Source organism: Solanum pennellii, chromosome 7, assembly GCF_001406875.1.
Source record: "Solanum pennellii chromosome 7, SPENNV200".
Taxonomy (NCBI): Eukaryota; Viridiplantae; Streptophyta; class Magnoliopsida; order Solanales; family Solanaceae; genus Solanum; species Solanum pennellii.
The window spans coordinates 71,031,683-71,051,856 of NC_028643.1; the positions used below are offsets into that span (position 1 = coordinate 71,031,683).

The 20,174-nt window shown below is 34.1% G+C and overlaps 2 protein-coding genes and 1 pseudogene across 2 annotated transcripts; 2 read left to right on the forward strand and 1 right to left on the reverse strand.

Moving 5' to 3' along the window:
- Positions 1 to 2,332: 2,332 nt before the first annotated feature.
- LOC107024305 (probable lipid-A-disaccharide synthase, mitochondrial) lies at positions 2,333 to 8,531 on the forward strand. The gene is made up of 9 exons (XM_015225263.2): positions 2,333 to 2,457; positions 2,555 to 2,802; positions 3,308 to 3,407; positions 3,564 to 3,669; positions 3,770 to 3,990; positions 4,523 to 4,601; positions 4,978 to 5,216; positions 6,822 to 7,048; positions 7,963 to 8,531. The coding sequence occupies exons 2-9, from the start codon at positions 2,567 to 2,569 to the stop codon at positions 8,153 to 8,155; spliced, it is 1,401 nt and encodes a 466-aa protein (XP_015080749.1). The 5' UTR covers positions 2,333 to 2,457; positions 2,555 to 2,566; the 3' UTR covers positions 8,156 to 8,531.
- Positions 8,532 to 10,808: 2,277 nt separating this feature from the next.
- LOC107024183 lies at positions 10,809 to 15,756 on the forward strand. The gene is made up of 3 exons (XM_015225098.2): positions 10,809 to 11,268; positions 12,553 to 13,787; positions 15,356 to 15,756. Exons 1-3 carry the CDS (start codon positions 10,942 to 10,944, stop codon positions 15,552 to 15,554), a joined length of 1,761 nt encoding a protein of 586 aa, XP_015080584.1. The 5' UTR covers positions 10,809 to 10,941; the 3' UTR covers positions 15,555 to 15,756.
- A 650-nt stretch (positions 15,757 to 16,406) lies between these two features.
- LOC107025221 lies at positions 16,407 to 19,505 on the reverse strand (annotated as a pseudogene).
- Positions 19,506 to 20,174: the final 669 nt, after the last annotated feature.

The following is a 20,174-nucleotide window of genomic DNA, read 5'->3' on the forward strand; positions in this document are numbered from 1 at the left end:
GTGGGATAGCTTAGTGGGTAGATAGTTTTCTACTTAGGCTTGTTAAGCAATAGGGACTGTTGCTTAACTGTAAGATTGATAACTCTTTCTTACGTTTGTTGTAATCGTGTTTTACTTTTGCTTTTGAAGATTAGTGAAAACGATTGAAAATCCTGTGGAACAGGTCGTGGTTTTACTCCCTTAAGCAAGGAGGTTTCCACGTAAAATCATTGTGTTGATTTTACTGCATTTAACTTTCTGGTAATTTTCTGGAGTGTAGTAAGGGACCTGGTCCATTACTTGTTAAGTGAAGGCACATATTCTATCAAGTGGGCTCCTCATAATCATGAAATAACTCCTTATTGACATAGAAATTTCTTGAAACGCATGTGTCTAGCTCCCAATCAATTTTGTTAGCCATTAGATTTGTCTCAACGACTATAAAATCTATCACTTCATTACCCTCAACAAGATGAACTTGGACATCACTTTATCCTTCTTGCTTTTGAATCTTGCCCTTTTCTTTGGTAGCACTTGACAACCTTGTGATCAAGTTTTTCACAAACAAAACAAAGACCTTTAGATTTTTGAATTTGATTCTCCGGCTTGTTAAATTGATTTTTCTTTTTCAAGTCTTTCTTTTGTTTGCTGTTGAAACTCTCTCACAGCAGTACCAGAAGTGAGACTGTTCGCCTCTTCATTTCTCATATGACTTACAAGTTTTTGGAAAGTTAAAATTCTTTTTCTTATGCTTCAATTGATTTCTATAACAATGAGATTTTTTCAAGCAGAACATTAGCATGAAATATCTCACACATCTTCATATCCTCGTTGGGAATATCAACATCCAAATTTTCTTATTCGTGAACTTGTTCCATAATTGTCTTATTGTCAACCATTAGAAATTTAATCCACTGACCGACAACATATATTTTCTTTACTGTATCATCACTATCTTTTTTCAATTATCCCATATTTTTTTCGCAGATTTATAAGTAACAAATAAATCAAATAAAGGATTAGTCATATGATTTAGCAAATTTCCCTTTAGAGTTCTATTATCCTTTTTAAACTTCTTCTTAACAACATCATCAACAACCACAATATTTCTAGAATCCGTAATACTGTTAGAACAATTTATAGAAGGTTCGTTAAATAAAACATAATTAACTCCTGATTGTTCAAAGAAAATTAAAAGTTTTTGTGACCAGTGTATAAAATTGTTTCCGTCCAAAGGGTCAAAGTTTTGAGAGATCAAAACAAATTTTTTTCTAGGAAATAACTATTTCTCAATATTATTGTAGGTAAGGAAAATCACTTTTTGATTGTTGGAAAAAATACTACTACAATATTGATATTGAATTGGAATTACAAAGTAGTAAATAACTTATTACAATACTATTTTATGGTAAATCACTACCTTGAAAGTGATTTTGGTTCGACTTCGATGCAAATTGTTGTAGCCGGTCGCTCTTCATGGTTTCGCAGTTTCTCTCAAATACGTGCATTCATGGCTGAAAGGTTGGAGGTTGTCCAAAAAATATTCTAAAAATAAGTTAAGAAGAAATGGGGATAATTTTTTTCTCTTTTTCTGTTGATAGTGTGGTCTGTTTTATGTTCACCAAAATCACTTTTTATATAGGATTACAAAAAAAAAGTTTGCAAATAGAAATGTTAATAATTTTTTAGAAACAAATATCAAGATTAATGTCATTAAATGCCATTACATTTATTTTTTGTTTTTGAAATAAATATATCTTCTCCTTTGAAATGTATATTGTATTTATGTCTTTGCATTACACTTAAGTAATAACATTATAATTAACTCAACACTCCATTCCTTCACCTTTATTTATTATTATTGATTTTATCTCCTAGATCTTAATTCAAATTCGAGAAGTTTAGTTGGAACTCAAAAAAATTAAATAGATAATATACGTATATAGAATATAAAATTAAGGGAAAAGGTAGAAATATCCCTTAGAGTCTTAGATTACGATCGAAATATCAAAGACACATTTTAACTAAACTAATGTTCTATTACCTTTAAAATCATTTTTTTGGTAATATTGTGTACCTTTTTGGCTTACCTGACATCCAAATATCTCTTACACGCCTTAATTTCGTGGAGTCACGAAATGTGCCACGTAAGACAAAAGATGTAGAAAATTATAAAAAGTAAATTTAAAAAATAATAGATGTATCTGTAAAATTTTGATTAGTATGGGAATACTTGTCTTATTCCTACAATTAAATCTATTTTGCATTTGATTAAATGTACATTATTACTATCACAAAATCATTTATTTAATTAGAATAAATTATAAATGATATTTTATGATTTGAAGACAATTTGATTTTGAACCAAATTCTCATTGGTGTTTTTTGCTAGTCTTCTCTAAAAGAAGGGAAAGAAGAGAAGGAGAGCTGGTGAATCTGTTCACTCTGTGCCATTTTCCAGGCAAAAAGAAGAATCAAGTGCAGTGATTTGATGAATTCCCTTTTCATTTACTGCTTTAGTACTTATCAAATTAAGGGTTTCTCTAAGATTTTGTGTATATTATTTTGATGATAGGTTTGCAAAGATATGGTTTTTAGAAGAATTTGGAATGTGAATTGGGGGGTAAACATGAAGTTGATGCGGAAGATGAGACGAACATTCTCAGTTTCAAGTCAATCTGCAGTTGATTTTGCTTCAAAAGATGGCGAACTCAGGGTCTTCATTGTTGCTGGGGAGGTTTCTGGCGATACAATTGGGTCCCGTGTAATGGGTTCTCTAATAAAGCTTTCTCCTTTGCCTGTTCGTTTTGCTGGTGTTGGAGGGTAACGTTTAACTTTCTTTTAGTTATCTGCTATCATATTTTCTGCGTTTTCTAGGTCTGCCAATAACAGTTCTTTTTTGCAACTTTGTATGTACTCCCCCTCTTTCAATTTGTTTGTCGTGGTTTTGACTTGACGCATAGTTTAAAAAATGATAAAGACTTCTGAATCTTGGTAGTCTTAAAACTAAAAGATATGTAGTTTAAATGGACTAAAAAGGAAAGTAGTGCAAATGAATTGAAAGGTAGGAGTAACTTTTAATTTCAGTAGGAAATTTGAGGTACTCTCTTAAGATTCTAAACTGCTATAGTGTTCGCATAATGGATAACTATGTCTTGAGATGTTTTCGTTCTTTCTCAGAACCCTTATTTACAATTAATTGTAGCTTGTTAAAGTTAAAATTGAAACCTGAAAGTATCTTATGCTTTTCACTAGTCAATAGTGCAGCAGGCGTAAGTCAAGTTGTCAACTCCTTAATTATCATTGTTTTTCCTGTGTATGTTTACAGGAAGATGATGTCTAAGCAAGGGTTGAATCCTTTGTTCCCGATGGAGGATATTGCAGTAATGGGCATTTGGGAGCTGCTGCCGTATCTTAATCAATTTAGAGTATGGATACTTATGAATATCTGCATAAAGAAAATCAAGTTGTGGTTTTTCCAAGTGATTACTTGAAGTGACATTTTGAAGGAAAAAGATTAATGCTGTCTGAATGGTATGATATATGCATGAACTAAGGAGCTTATTTGGATTTTAAAATGACAGGTTAGGCTCAAGCAAACTATAGAAGCTGCTCTTTCTTTTAAGCCTCATGTCGTACTCACTGTAGACGCTAAAGGATTTTCCTTCCGTTTCCTAAAGCATTTGAGGGGTAATGCTCTGTAGCTTTTGTGAGTTCGAAAGAGATTTTCAAGTTTACCTTTGCACTGGGAAAAATAAGGTATTAGGAATACAAGAAATACATTTTGCAGCTACTTGTGTTCAACAGGGGATGGTTAGCCCGCTGCACTTCCATTATGTATCACCATCATTTTGGGCCTGGAAAGGTGGTGAAGCAAGACTTAAAGGACTTCTTCAGTTTGTGGATCATGTATTATGCATTCTTCCATTTGAGGCAGAAGTCTGTAGATCAAATGGCCTAGCAGCAACCTTTGTTGGTCATCCCACCCTTGAAGATATCCCGGAATGCCAGGTAAATTAGTATTTTGATATGTGTTCTGTTCAACGTTTGGTACATGACAAGCAGTAATAACGACTAATGACGTAGTTGTGCATCCTTCACCACTCAAATTATGCCTTCTAAGTTCTAGTACTATAATCTGGCTTTTTAGCTTTTGGGCATGCAGATATTCTTTCTTTTCAAGAAGCAATTTATTGAGAATTCATGTATGATTTCGCTGGTACGATAGATAAACTCCTATCAGGAACGACTCACTTAGAAATTCTGTATGATTTTTCTGATAGAGTGATTCCGTCATAATGTCTTCAGGTCAGAGCATGGTATTTTAACTTTTGAAATTGCATTTTTCTGTTGCCAATTAACAACTTCTAAGTAGTTCTGTATGAATCCTGGTGAATCACAGCAGGGGAGCAAAGAAACAAGAAATGAATAAGAAATATGAACAAGAAGGGATCAAAATTATTCCACCACGCAACAGTGAATTATGATCTAATATAGTTGAATGACGGAAGGAATATTAATGTAGTTCTATATTGAATTTTAGGGGAAGGATGTCACTGAAAGAAGACACAGAATTGAAGGAAATGCTGAAGCATTTCTAACTGGTTTGGGAATATCATCGGGTATGTTAACTCGTAAGATGCTGTTTCTAGAAAGCTACTGCCGTAACATAGTAGACTATGTTTGTGCATATTGTTACCCAGTTTTATTTTCGTGTTGAAAGTACAAAGGTGTTTAATGTGTGAAAAGCTTTCGATTTTTATGAACAATGTATATTTCTATTTTTTGCTGTAATTTGACATTTATCTAACAATGCAAGATTTTGCTTCCCGTGTTCACCAGTTTTATGTTAAAATCTCTCTCTCCTTCCAGTGTCTTACCCAAAATAATGGATATCGATTTTCTTTTCATTGGTTGGTTGTGTCATGTGTGCTAATAATCCCTCAGTTTCGATCATCTTTGTCAGCTTTCTAATTATGTTTCTTGTTTAATTTGAAGGATCCCCAGTTATTTCCTTGCTTCCTGGAAGTAGATTACAGGAGGTTACTCCAATGTTCCCCATATTCTCAAAAACTTTGGAGCAATTAAAAGGTTCTTTTCCGAACTTGGTAGCAGCAGTTCATGTGGCACCCAATAAACATGTGGAAGACTACATCAGTAAAGCTGTTCGTAAGTGGCCATCATCTGTTGTATTGGTTTCTGGAGGATCACACCAGATGAAATACGATTCATTTAGTGTAAGCACTTGAGCTTGTACCTATACAGTTTTTAGTAAAGTAGCTAGAACTAGAGTTATGTATTCTATTCAGGCTTTGTACTTTTGGGGCTCAGGAAAAGTTGGAATGTTTACTATTCTAGAATAGCTCAACTCTTTTGAGACATACTGTGACCAAAATGATTCAATTTTGAAATATGGTGTAACTGGAAAAAGGGGCAAGTCTCTTGGTGGTATTCATAAGGTACAAACCTCAATTACTTACGCCTTGCAATGGAATGCTAGCATCTTTTCATTCTTCTTTGCATGGAATTGTTCTTCGCAATGCTGAGAGGCTGATAGTCACTGTTAGCTGGGAATAGTCAGCCACTTGGACCACATTGATGGGTCTAGAGGGGGGGGGGGATCTTTTATCCAAGAATGATGACCAAATCTTTGCTACTTAAGGCTGGTCGATTGGGAACCATTTTGTCAGTTCTAGTTTTATCCTTGATGATAGGTAGCATATATCAAGCTCTATTGAAGCTTATTAAAAATCTAGAACAAAAGCAAGTGAAAAGGACTTGCACTTGGCTTTCAATTTTTTTCAATTGGTAAAATCTTTCAAAAAACTTTTTCTTGTCTTTCTCAAGTTGTCTCATTGCTTTTAGTAATCCAAAGAGTTCTAATGTGGATTAGATTCTTAACTGGTGTAGGATGTTTCAGTAGTCATTAGTTACACCAAGATTGGTTTTAGATAATCTTTGTCTAACCAACAAGACTTTTCCTAAATATAGTTGTTAGTATTTGGATTGTGTGTGCATTATTTACTAGACGCTTTGTCACCATTACTTTTCTCTTGTATATTTTACCAAACACTGAAACTTCAGTTCATTGTTTGTAATTATTTAGGGGGACATACAAAGCCTAAGGGCATCTTTCTACTGTCAAATCATCTTATGAATAAAGAAGTGACTTTTTTTTTCAGACATAAAGAAGTGACATTTTTTGTGTTTGACTAATTTAAGGATGGAGATAATACGTGGATCCATGTGTATGACTGTCCTTTCTTTTCCCTTTATTTTACTGTTCATGAGTGTTCCATTTTATGTGAAACAATTTCTCCATTACACCGTTCCAAAAAGAATTGTCACATTTCTGTATCAGGAAACAATTTGACTTGAACTTTTTCATTTTTCCCTTAACGGACGTTTTATAGCCACACAAATGTATGACATATTTAAGACCACAAGTTTCATAAGTATTTCCCTCTTTCCTAAACTCTGTGCTGAGTCAAAATATGTCACATAATTTGAAGCAGGAGTAGTTCATCTGTAGAATAAAGATAATGTTAAAAAACTATACAGTTAGCTGCTGCTGCTTTAACTGTGGGTATAGGCCGTGGAGTCCATTTTATTGTTGTTCACTTTTTGCCATTGCCATTCGTACTTCTATAACTTGTCCTTCGAATCGAGGGTCTATCAGAAACAACCTCCCTACCATACAAAGGCCTGTAAGGTCGGGATACATCCTACCCTCCCCAAACCCCACTTGGATTACATTGAATTTTTTGTTGTTGAATATCAAATTGTTACGCCATGTTTCAAGGTGGAGTTGATAACTTGAACTGCGTTTCTGCATAATGCAGGCTAGCAGTGTAGCACTATGTACTTCAGGTACAGTTGCAATGGAGATGCAGCTTGCACGACTGCCATGTGTTGTTGCATATCGAGCCCATCTCCTGACAGAATGGTTCATACGTTACAAAGCTATTATACCATACATCTCTCTTCCTAATATTCTATTGGATTCAGCCGTAATTCCTGAAGCTCTTTTCCAGGAATGCACACCTTCGAAATTGGCATCATTTCTCAAGTAAGCTTCCTCTAAATGATCTTTATCCCTTTTTGGTTTCTCACTCTATCTGGAGCAATTTAGGTAAACTTTGGTGATGTGTAATATGACTGTCTTGGACAATATCTTCCAATGAAATGCATAAGCTGCTTGCCCTTTTTTGGGTACTATTACAACAACAACCACATACCCAATGTTATCTCACAAGTATATTCCGAGGAGGATGGTGTGTAAGAGACCTAACCCCTTTCTTGTGAAGGTAGAGAGTCTGCTTTCGTTATTACCCTTGGCTCAAGTTAAGCATTTTAAAGCATGTGTGAAAAGTAAATACCGTAGTGAAGAAGCCACGTTGAAAATAATGGAGAAAAGAACAGTAACAACATCAAAGTAGACCGAAGCAAAGGAAACAACAGTTGCCAGTTAACAATAAAATCGAAGAAAAAGATAATTAGAGAGTAACAATAATAATACTAATATGGAAAAGAAGGGGCAGAATTAAGAGAGAGTATTGAAGGAAAAGTTATACCTATACACAGGTTGAAGTATAAGTCCTTGTATTTTTAGGAGTTCTGGTGTAATCTTTTGAATGTATATGACATGGAGTCCATGCTAGCCTTTCTCAGCTCCCTGCATTTATAAGGAACTGAGGTTTTGTACTGCGCACCAGCACCTTCATGGTGCATGTTTTCATCAAAAGAATATATACTAAAGAAATGGATGAGCTGACCATGATGCAGGAGATTATACTTTCTTCCACATTGCAGTTTGTTATTTGGCGTTGTTAGAAAATGCAGATGAAACCAATCAAAGATGGCACAAAAGGTTTTTAAAGATGAAAATTAGAGAGCTGCAACTGTGTGACTATGTGTCTGAAAGTACATGCTATAAATCTTTAAAATGGCTTACAGTATCACTTGGGAATCTTTAAATTGCAGGGATTTAATACTTGATGACAACCTTCGAGAAAAACAAATTATTGCTGCTGAGAAGGTTATTAAGCTGCTTAGGCCTCCAGAGATTAGCTTGGGTTTCTCAACTCGGGTGGAGATGAGTGTTCCGCTTTCTGATTGTACACCAAGTATGGTTGCAGCATATGCAGTACTGTATTATCAGAAGAAGCTGGAATAAGATCTTTGTTCTAATTCAAGTGGTTGTCATGAGCAAAATGGAGATAAGATGCAGGTGGAAAGGTTTGAAGATTATATGTTTGGAGGTTAGCAATCGAAAGGCAGTTGAATAATTTCATTGGTTGGTTCATCGTCAACTACCTTTTGGTTTTTCTACGAATTGATTGTCCGTTTAGACATTTTAGCTTAAAAAAGTGTCCCTTTTGCCTTCGGATTCAACAATATGGTATGATGCTCCCTAGTGCCACTTTCTATTAATAAAAGTAACACTATGGAAGATTGTATATTAGAGATAGGTTTGTAGAAATCACAAAAAACACTGGATTGTCCTTTATGTTTTGATGCTCCTGAATCCATAGGACACTTGTTCTTCGTCTTTTCTGCTTTGTAATTCTCAGTATGGTGACAAAATGCTTGTAGGGGAATGGTAAATATTCCTTCTATCAGTTCATCCTTAGTCAGAGGTCTAGGTTTCGAGTCTCTCGGGTACAGTCCGTTTTGTTAGGGAGAGCCCGGAGAGACTATTTTGACAGGAGTTACAAAAGAAAAAAAGAAGGGAAATGAAAGCAGATGTCCGAATTGGAAATGGAAAGAATAATGTGCCAAGCACAAGAATAAAAGAGTTAAAATGGTCCAAAACATACTTCAACTAATTTTTTTTGCAAGTGTCAATGCTGGTTCTTATTCTCGTGTGGACAATATGTATATGATATTTTAGATAGACAAAGAGAATAGTAGATAATCAAGTGTAATTGCAAAAAATTAATAATTTGGTGAGAAAATATCTTTTCAAATTTATTATTATGTGTAAAATGAAGATGTCGTAAAAAAACACAAAATATAATAACAATCAATATATATATATAAAGGAGGATCATAGAGGAGCTGATGTGGCACCTCTCTATGGTCTCCATAATAATTTTTTTTTTCCTCTTCTTTTTATTTATTTTTATTTCTTTTTATTAAATAATTTATTTATTAATTAAAAAATTCATTCATATTTATTATTCTAATTATACCTAATAAGTTACAACAAAACCTCCATCTATTTACATTCCCTACTTAAATAATATGTCTCTTCAACTTATTTTTAATTATTCTTATGGTTTACACAAACTATAAATAACAACTATCTATGTTCAATGATCATTCTCATTTTCTCATTCTTTCTTTTTATTAGTATAGTTTTTTCTTCTTTTACATTTTTTTTCTTCATCTTTTTCATCAATCGTGTACTTAATAAGTTCACCATATGATCTTCATATTGATAAAGATCATAGATATATTCTTCAAGATTCATCAAATTGATGTTTGCATTAGTTTGATATAAGTTTATGAAAATGAAGAAGGAATCATAATAATTTCAAGATTTCATCAAGAAGATGATCATATTAGTAAAAAAGTTGAATGATTTCCAAATATTTTGAAGATTAATTCATTCATGTATTGTTTTGATTATATTTTTTTTATTAGATATATAATTTCATGTTATTCAACAAAAATGAAATTATGAAACTCTACTAATCAACACATTAGAAAGCTCAATAAACATTATTATTATTATTATTATTATTATTATTATTATTATTATTATGCGAATGAATGAAGATGAAAAGTTATATAGTTTTATTTTTATGTAATTTTTTCGTCAAGTTGTAATTAATATTTCAATTTTTGTCACAATTGAAAAATATAATATTGCACATGATACATTTCTTATAGCTATTGCATATTGATGCCCCTAAAAATAATCTGATATAGTTTATCATATTAAAAATAGTCATAGACTAAACAAAAAATAAATTAATCATTTTTTAGTACTTTTAAAAAATTTAATGAATGAATAAATTATTTAATGAAAAAAATGAAGAAAAAATTTCCCCTTAGTCACATTAATTATATTAAAACTAAAAAGTGTAATTTATTTAACTTCTCTTAATTATTGAAATGAGATACATAAAAAAAGTGATGTGACATTTATCTTCTTTTTTTGACCTTTTTTCTGATTTAAATTAATTGATTTTTTGTAAAAGTAGTTTACTCAATTAATTAAAAATAATTTTCATTAATAGAGGAACATTTACAACAAAAACTTTTTACATACTACTTTATTAGGAGTAAATAATAATCATTCATAACTCACATCTTTCTAATTTCCAATCCTAATAGATTAATTTTCCACTTTCTTTTCCTTTTTTTTTAGACCTTCTTCTGATTATAATTTCAGAATAACAATTTTAAAAAAATATTTTAAGTTATTTTCTCTTTATTATTTACTTACAACCAATATATCTATTTACATATAAAGTTAGAATGTTAGAAATAAATAAGATGATGTGGTACGTTTCTATCACCTCCGATCACATTTATTTTTTTAATAAATTATTTAGCATGTTTTTTTATTTTTCTTCATCAGTGTGATATTGTAAAATGTATTTTCAAAATTTCCTCTTCAAATAATTACTTAATAGTATTATTATGCATAATTGACATTTTTTTTATATATGTAACTTTTATTTTTAATTATTAATTAATAATATTCATGACTTCAAAACCTTTCATGTGGATAACCCCCTAAAGTAATTAACGTGCGAGTTATATAGTTTTTTTTATCTTAGTTGCTACGAGTAGTTAGAATTTGGGTGGTATTGAAAATGTTTTCAACAGTTCACTCAAAATAAATAATAAAAAAGTATATTTACATCTTGGAACGGACAGTAGATTTCAGTGAAGAGAAAAAAAAAATAATCCTGACTAAACACAACACTCTGTTCAATTTGCTCGACAATGGCGTTCGAGCTCCCAAGTGATCTGATCCAACAAGCCAAGATCTTGACCCGAACCGAAGCGGGTCTACCCGACTACCTCCCTGATGACTCATCACTTCCGGCCATGCCTTCTCTTTCCGCCACCGTCGCCGCCTTCGATCCTTCTCCACCCTATCTCCGCTGTAAGCACTGCCAAGGTAGGCTTCTCAGAGGGCTCCAGTCCTTGATTTGCATATATTGTGGCCACAAATTGCACCAAAACCCTGACGTTGCTCCTGAACCCATTTCATTTAAGTCCACTGTGGGCTATCAATGGTTTCTCCAAGCTCTTCGCCTTGATGGATCGGTATGTCGGGTCTCTCTACCTGAAACACACTCAGTTTGCTTATTTCTCTATGAGATAGTGTTGGTTGCTTCCTGTTATGGGTATTGATAATGCAAGATCAGATCTTTTCTATTATTTGCAGATTAGGATTTTGAATTTTATTTTGAAAATATATTGTATTTATACTGGATTCTAACCTACTGTGCGTTTTTTTTAATAATTGAACAAAAGCAAGTCTGAATGAGTATACTTAGTCGTGGAGCATTCCGCGTCTTTGTTTTAGGGATCGTTCCTGGGCATCTCCTTACTTTATAGCAGTTATTGTTCTGGTTCCAGAAGGTATAGCTCTTGCCTCAGCTTTTTTCTTGAAATCAGAGACTCTACCAATTTCCTACCGAGATAGGCAAGTGGAGGGAGAACTAGACATGTCTTGCTAGGCAAAGATAGGTTAGAATGGATAGTTCGCAGGTGGGATTGACGGGATAGATCACTATTGCAGAAGGAGTTATGTGACCTGCGATTAGTGAGTGCTGGTGTTCTTCAAATCTTCTAACTTAGTATCCTTGGTAGATCGTATGGGGTGTCCCTTCTGCTTATTGCTTTATAGGGGTAGTTTTTTTTATACACCAGCTTGCACGCACCTCCACTAATTCCATGGGATATCTACCACCTCCCACCACCAACAGTTACCATGTAGCTCTGTCCACCAAGGCTAGGACAATGAGAAGAAATCACCTGGTGTTTTGTATATGCTAGGACTTGAACCTGAGACCTTATGGTGCTCAACCCACTTTATTGATCAGTAGGACACACCTCTGGGTTTTATATGAGTATGGGTATTCCTACCAGTTACAGGAGAACGATAAAGCAAGATGAGAGATTTTTTTAAAATTCTTTTTAGAAACTGGTATATTTACACTCAATTCTAACCAATGGTGAGGAATTAGTAAGTGCAGTGGTGCCCCGAGTCCACCTTGCTAGATTATATTGTGTTTTTCTTCCTCTATCTCAAATCACAATTTTGCTCATTGCTTTATCTCAATGTCTGGCTTGCTTCTAGTTGTAGAGGGCGGATAATCCAAGACTGGGCTTCTTTGTGTTTTGTTGAAAATCTATATATAAAAAAGACTTAGTTGGTTGAATGGTACTCGAATCCACTATCCATGAAGTGTATATCAGTCTCTGTTTCTCACTAAATCTTCCTTCATTAACTTTTTTCTTATGCCTTCTAGTATTTCTGATAGACTCTTGTTAACTTGTCGAATTAGGATTATATGTTAAGAACTTGTCCCATTTGGTTTCCAGGAGAAGGTTGGAGCAGCTACTGAAAAGAATCAGGTGAACAAGGGGCCGAGTTCACCTCATGATGAAGTTCTTTTATCTGATTTCCTTGATCTGAAAATAAGATGGCCAACTGAGCTGGAGACAGACAACACTATCATGACCAAGAAGCTAGAGCTAAGCAAAAGCTCTTACGATCCGACTGGATTTGACTTGGATAACTTTCTTTCTTTTCCAAAGAGGGAGAACATATCCAGTGCGCACAAAGAACAGACCGTCACAAGCGATAATATTGGGTCTGCAGCAAATAAAACAGTTGGAAGCCACGAGGATCTTAGTTTGTTTGAGAATCTCAGATCTGCTGAACCAGCTGTGACCTCGTCTAATATACAAACAAGTGATGACTTTTCTGGATGGCAAGCAGATTTTCAAGCTGCTGGTTCAGGAGAGCAGAATGTGTCCAACGAATCTAGCTCTCCTCTAAGTTCTGCAGTTGGTTCTGGGGGTCAGCATTCCTTTGCAGCGTTTGACACTTATACGAGTTCCACAGTTAGTTCTGGAAACCATGAGGGTTCCAAATCAACTGATGCTTTGGTTGGCTCAGATATTGATCTTTCTGCTCAGTTAGACACAGTTTTTGGAACCACAGGAGGCCCAACAGATGGGAAACTGAAGGACGTTGTAGAAGTCCCTCCTGCAGCGAATGACTGGCCAGCAGTTGACCTGTGGGATAGTGCAAATCTGGAAGCATCACAGAAAGCTGGGGAAATTCTTCCAATTTCCAGACCCAAGAATGCTGAATTACAAAATAGTTCAGACGACCCCTCAACTAGCATTGATTGGTTTCAAGATGACACATGGCAGACTCATAATGCACCTGCACCTAAACACGATACAACAAATGGAGATCTTGATTCGTTTGATGAGTGGAATACTCTTACCTCCTCCGCACCCACCAAAGATCCATTTGAGAATGTACCTGTACCTGAACTTGATACAACAAATGGAGATCATGATTCTTTTGATGAGTGGAATACTTTTGCCACCTCTACACCCAGCAAAGATCCATTTGAGAATATGCTGGCGCAAAGCAACAGTGACAATAACAATGATGCAGAACTAACAAATTTTAGTTCAAATCTTGAAGATATGGATTTTGGCAGTTTTTCGCAGTCAGATCCTTTTTCAGGTGCACCTGGCAAAGAAGGTGTTTCTGCGGAAGGGAATGGAGATATTTTGGAAGCTCCTACCATATTCAGGTGTGCGCATGTTTTTATTATTTCATTATATGGCCTCAATATTGGCTGATTTTATTTGTGGAGATTCTGAAGAACATAGGCATCAACTATGGCTCTTATACTGTGGTTGGGTTGAAAAGAGAAGGAGCTGGAAGAGCACAAGGAAATGTGAGACTAGGTTGAGTTCCCTTATTAAGAGTAAAGGAGGTGAAGTAAATTTAAAGGAGGTGATCCCTCCACATAAGCTTTTCCCATTTGGAAAGGAAGTATAATTTTTTTTGGATCTACTTCCTTCTATACAAAATGATTGGAAGTAAATTATCTAAATATTACCTTGGGGACAGAATTAAGTTAATTTCTCTCTTTCACCCTTGCTCTCCCCTTCCTAGAACCAAAAATAGAATTAAAGTAGAAATAAAGGAATTAGATCTGAATTCTGAACATATTAAAATAACAGAATACGAGTGTCAGAAAAAGCAATAAAAAAGAAAGAATCTGGAAGACCACAGGCTTCTACCATGGCTCTGAAAGTAAAATATAATGAATTTAGTCAGAAATTTGTAGAAAAAAAAAATACTGCAGTATCCACTGAAAGTTCCTTGGAGTAGCTAAGCATATAATAAGCTTAAGATAGCTTAGAAGTTTTATGGTTCAACTTTCGTGCAAATTTGAGTCTGAAGAAGTAGGAACTGGATGTTGAGTGGTAAGTGTCTACATCCTTGTGGTGCAAGGTCACATTCTCATTAGACTCCTCTTCCCCTTTGACCTACCCACACCTGAAAACAAGAATTTCAAAGCATGGGAAAAAAGATACAGTCATGTTCATGGAAGAGTTCTTAAATTTTTTAATGGCTTAGAGATTGAAAGGGAAGAGCCTGGAGAAGTAAGATTACGTGGGCTCTTTGGGAGCAGGGGCTGAGGATGGTGTGTTCCCTTGTCCCAGAAAAGTAAACTCACAACAATAGCAACGATGGTTCAAATCCAACCAACCCCTGCTCGTTCCCCAACAACATACCCAGTATAGTTCCACAAGTGGGGTTGGGGAGAGTGGGCTGTATGCAGACCTTGCCCTACCTATGCGTGTGCTTGTGTGTGTGTGCGTGGGGGTAGAGTCTGTTTTCGATAGCCCCCTTCCCCCTCAAAAAAAAAAAAAAGTTAAACCATTTCTAGCTTGTCAAAAGGTAAAAAAGGCCTGTTAGAATAGATTTGATTTCTGTTCAGGACAGTTGGTTTGTATTAGTTTGCTGGTTAAGTCTGTCTGTTGTTCTTGAGATAGTGTAACCGTGGGATGTGGCTGGAGTATTCAAGGTGAAATTTGAGATTATCTATTATTCTTCAGTGGAGTATAACTTAGGGATGCTGGGTTGTACACTGCCTGAGACAGAGCAGTAGAAGAAAGAGATTCAGAAATAGATGGAAAAGGTTTTCTTTAACAAGTTGGCGAAATAATGATACATCTGACCTTTGAGAGTTTTACCTTGTTCAACCATGATTGAATTCTTGTTTTCCTTGTTACTACTATTTAACTGTTAACTTCTTACGCTCGAGTTCAATCAACAATTTCTTATAATTCATTTCATATCTTTTAGTACCGTTGATACCCCAAGCAAGGTTGGTGACGATGCTGGACATGCTTCAGAGAATGCAGCCATTCATGCTGAATCAAATCCATCGAAGAATGATATGAATATAGAAAGTATAATGTCACAGATGCATGATCTTTCTTTTATGCTCGAGACCAATCTATCCATTCCCTCAAAATCCAACATTTCTTCTCCCAAGGATTGATACATCACTTTGCTCGTGTGGTTTGACTTCAATATTCATGTAATCAAGCTGTACCTGTTCATGTATTTTATAATAAGAGAATATGCTTGTTTTTGTAGCTTATTATCTTAAATTTCTTGAATGGGTGCAAAGAAGTGACACGTTTATCTCCGGATATTTTGTTGTAACTGAAGAAGTAGAAGAGCTTGTTTTCTTCTTTTTTTTTCTCTTTGGAGAGGTAGACATAAACTAATTCACATGCTCATTTGTTTTCCAGAAAAAGAAGAAACAAACCCAATAACCCTTAGCTTTGTATGGTGGTTTCTTGTGCTCCTATGGGGCTAGCACACTACACACAAGCTTTATTAACATCCCAAACTTAACAGAACCATATTTTTCTAATTGTCTTTTGTAGTACATATGCACAGGCGAAAACATGAAACAATGAACATTTCTCTGATAGAACAGTACTATGAACATTTGTCAGATATAACGGTACGTGTATTTTTTAATTAAGCTTAGAATGTATGCAATATACAATAACATGTCCAATGAAATTCCATCTGTGAGATGTGGGGAAGATGATGTATACACAAATATTGTCTATATCTTGTGAACGTAATACATTGTTTCTACAGTGAAAGAAAGATATTGACAAAGCTGCAATACAGAAAATTGTTATTTTTTCAGCAATAACAGATAACTTCATTTTAGCTGAACAAAGCTATATACAATTGAGCACACACAAAGCAAAAGTCTCAGTCTTAAGGAGGCTCAAGAAGTTCTCGAGCTTTTAACAGTTGAACAGTTAACTTAAAACATATTTTCCCTCTACTGAGGTCATTATTTGCTGTCTTTTCCTACAGAACAACTTCACTTCTTTCGCTTTGAACTTAATGCAGCCTTCTTTTCAATCCTCTTTCTATCTTCAATCGGTGGAAAGTATAGACATCCATAAATATTGAGATGTAGCACCTGCAACATCCATGAAACTTCGTGGTCATGCTGCAAGGACATACAAAAGTTTACAATTATGCACACGAAGCTGTAATAGTAGTTGAAAAGACATATAGATGATACAAATTTAAGGTATTCTGATATAGGAATGATATATAAAAACAATACGTGTTAATTTTAGAAATGGTTACTAAACTTACTCATTGCAGCACTAAAGTCAGAAATATTTTTTTGTAACTGGCTTTTTGTGACAGTAAATGAGAGCAGATGAAACTCACAAGAAGAGTGCACCTAAAGGTGTTATCAAATTGCTGAGGAGGAATTTGTCTTACGAATGCATCACATGGCCTGCACTGTGAAGGTTGATCAAACAATAAATCCAAGAGTGATATAGTTGATACTTACAGAGAAATCGCAATCATCAAACTTGAGCAGCAGGGACGAGATTGTTTACCCGATGAAACTTCATATTTTTGAAACACATAGATAACACTGTATCACATATACTAGATGCAGCAAACAAGGTTTTGGAGAAAGTTTCTCCACCACGAGTCTCGATACCTGTACTATCGAGTAGAAGCATTCAGGCGTTGCACAACAGTAGGACATTCCCTTCTCTTGCATCAGAATTTTCATAACTATGAGAGTGCAACCTATGGAGGTACAACATTAATTCATATTTCATATGAGATCCAAGAAACAGAATATCACCATAAACTGGCGAAGTAATTCAGAAAAACTATTTTATAGAACAGAATGGACCTAAATAAGAAGGCTAACCTTCCGCGACATTTCATCACATAAATCCATGCACGCCAGGCACAAAGGAACCGCTTCCGATTCCAAGAAGAAATGAAGGGCATGTGATCCATATGGATCATCAAACTGCACCAGCAAGCAAAATATCAGAATCATGAAGTAGCACTTCCAAAAATGGAGAACACGTGTGTGTATATTTGTTCAAATGGACGGATACCTTTGTTAGGGCACCAACAACACCCAAGGCGGTGATGATCACATACTCCACAAGACTTGAGAAATGGATAGAAATAATGTGGTATTTTAGCTGCAAAGATAAGTTACTAGAAGAGTTAACTGTTTCTCACACAACAATATAACGAATTCTTAGAGAAACTTGATTCACTTTAACAAGTAGTTTGGCGTAAATTTCATTTCAATTGGTGTTATTTCAAGAACTAACTTTACCTTTTATGACATCCTTTCTTGTTTCTGGATTATCAGCCATAACCTGAAGAATATTGACAGAGACGTCAAAATTTCAGTCCATGACGACCTCATATCAAAAGAAGCTTGACAAAAAAACCAGTTACAATTTAAAATCTTCACAGAATATATAAGTTTTTGAGAATTACATTTTGTGCACACACTTATCGCTACTTGCCGCTAAAAAAACAGATTTAGCGGCAATTGAGTTGTTGCCATTAATTAATTACCGCTAAAGATCATTTGGTCTTATGAGATATAGTTCATCTCAACCAAATTACAAAAATCTAAAGTGTATCTCTAATGCATTTCACTTTGATTTTTATAAACAACAGATTTCAAGTGATTCCACGGACTAAAACATTACAAGATAAAGCATAATCACCAAATGTAACAGGTCTTGCACAATTTGCTATTGCATTGATCATCTCGTGGCTATTGAGAACGAATGAAATCAGATGGTTCTATTTCTCAATCTTTCTGACTTTTTTGCTACTTCAATAGTATAAATTATAACACACTATTTTGATGGTATATTACTGACTTGAACCTGAAACAAAGCAAGAGCACGACAAGATCGAGTTGCTTCCCCTAGAGGTATAAAAAATGAACCCAAACATATGTAACCCGTCCAATCCGCTCAGAATTTTAAGGGTTGGACTCAAGATAATTAGAATTGAGTTCAATCTCAATTCATTCAAGCTTAACTCATTTGAAGGAAATTCTCAATTGAGCCCAATTCAATTAACAATTTCAACCTATTTTTAATTTTTTTATTAAGGTATGTTCTTATATTAGAGGTATGAATTATTATCTATTTAACATCTTTTAGATTTATCTATCTATTTGTTACTTTTTAAACAAAAAATTCTTGAGCGAAAATTCAAATTGTGATTATAAAAGTGAATTATCAATATATTAAATTATTGAAATTAATCGGGTCAAATTGGGCGGGTCAAGACCCAACCCATTTTTAGCCCATTTGAGCCCAAAGTAAAATTGGGCGGGTCAAGACCCAATCTGATTTCTATTCAACCCATTACAATATTTTCAATTTCAACCCAACCCGCCCATTCGACACCCTACTTCCCCATAAACAGCATTGATGGTGAAAGCTTCCAATACAGTGATATGATTTCTTGAAATTCGTAAGACAAACAACTTCTTGCACAACAAAATGTGAGATGTCTGATATGTTCGTGTCGAAATTTTTCTCTCCGTAACATCTTAAGCTTTTAAACGAGAGTCTCCAACAAAATATAAAACCGCAAAGGAAAAATACATAAGTATTCCTATATTATGACCGAAATCTCAGAGACACGTCTTAACTAAACTAAGTTTCCTAAACTTTTTAATAAAGATTAAATTTCTAAATCACAAAATACAAATAATAGCTCCTTTTCGACTCATTTGACTTGTATTGTTTTTTGCCTTTGTGGAGTAAAAATTAGAATTAGGTTTTGCAATTATAAGGTTGAAAATTGATGCGAACTTGGATTTGTTAGAAACCTACTTGGAGTATTGAAATCGACACTTGAGAATAAGGACTAATAATATTATTAAGCCTAAATTGAGAAGATTGAAGTCGAATTTCTTATTATGTAAACAATTGATAAATATATTTATATTTGGTAGATATATGGGAATTTCCCTAATATTGATAATTAGGTTTATAGTTTTACATGTTCATTTGGGGTACATATGATATATTTGTGTACAATTCGGTTCTAAAGTTATTGTTTCGATATATCGGTTACCGCTTAGTAGATAAGCTAAGCCGTTATAGAACATTAACGCCTCATTTGTTTGCACTTAATGAAGGTCTGAATCTTAATCATTCAGATTCACCCCAATAAGTACGTTTGATTTTTAGGTCTGAATCTGAATGATTCAGATTCAGCCCATTAAGTTCATTTGTTTTAATTTTTAAAAAACCTCTTAATAGGTCTGAACGAATAAGATATGTAGGAGATTCTCAACAACATTCAGACTCATTTGATAAGTTATCAAATAACAAATCATAGGCTTTGGGCGCCTTTTAATCTCATAACTGAAAATTTCCTTTCTCTCTTTTCTCAATCAAACACCATTTTTTTTTCTCCAATTGATAAGTTTTCATAAATCCTTTCAAATACTTTTTGTATATTAATAATTTTCTTGTATTGATGTGTGTAAATAATATTTTTGGTGTCTTGTTGTTTATCAAGGTTTTTGAATGAAAAAATAGTATTCCAAATCATGATTATTAAAACTTTTTTTAATTTTTTTTAATCAAAAGTGATATATTTTGTTGAAATGAAAATTTTATAATATTTTATTAATATAATGTTCAATTTCACTTCCACATTCAGATATTGAAAACAAATAACATTAATTATTTAGTGTTCAGATTTAGAGACCACATCTTAATATTCAGATGTGTATTCAGATCGAAACACTTAGATAATCTTAATATTCAGA

What these genes read in the sequence shown, in the direction of transcription:
- LOC107024183 (XM_015225098.2), top strand. Translation starts at nt 10,942, where the DNA reads ATGGCGTTCGAGCTCCCAAGTGATCTGATCCAACAAGCCAAGATCTTG. An exon ending in CTCTTCGCCTTGATGGATCG is followed by an intron (nt 11,269 to 12,552) that starts GTATGTCGGGTC and finishes TTTGGTTTCCAG; the next exon opens with GAGAAGGTTGGAGCAGCTAC. An exon ending in GAAGCTCCTACCATATTCAG is followed by an intron (nt 13,788 to 15,355) that starts GTGTGCGCATGT and finishes CATATCTTTTAG; the next exon opens with TACCGTTGATACCCCAAGCA.
- LOC107024305 (XM_015225263.2), top strand. Translation starts at nt 2,567, where the DNA reads ATGGTTTTTAGAAGAATTTGGAATGTGAATTGGGGGGTAAACATGAAG. An exon ending in TGAAATACGATTCATTTAGT is followed by an intron (nt 5,217 to 6,821) that starts GTAAGCACTTGA and finishes TGCATAATGCAG; the next exon opens with GCTAGCAGTGTAGCACTATG. An exon ending in AAATTGGCATCATTTCTCAA is followed by an intron (nt 7,049 to 7,962) that starts GTAAGCTTCCTC and finishes TTTAAATTGCAG; the next exon opens with GGATTTAATACTTGATGACA.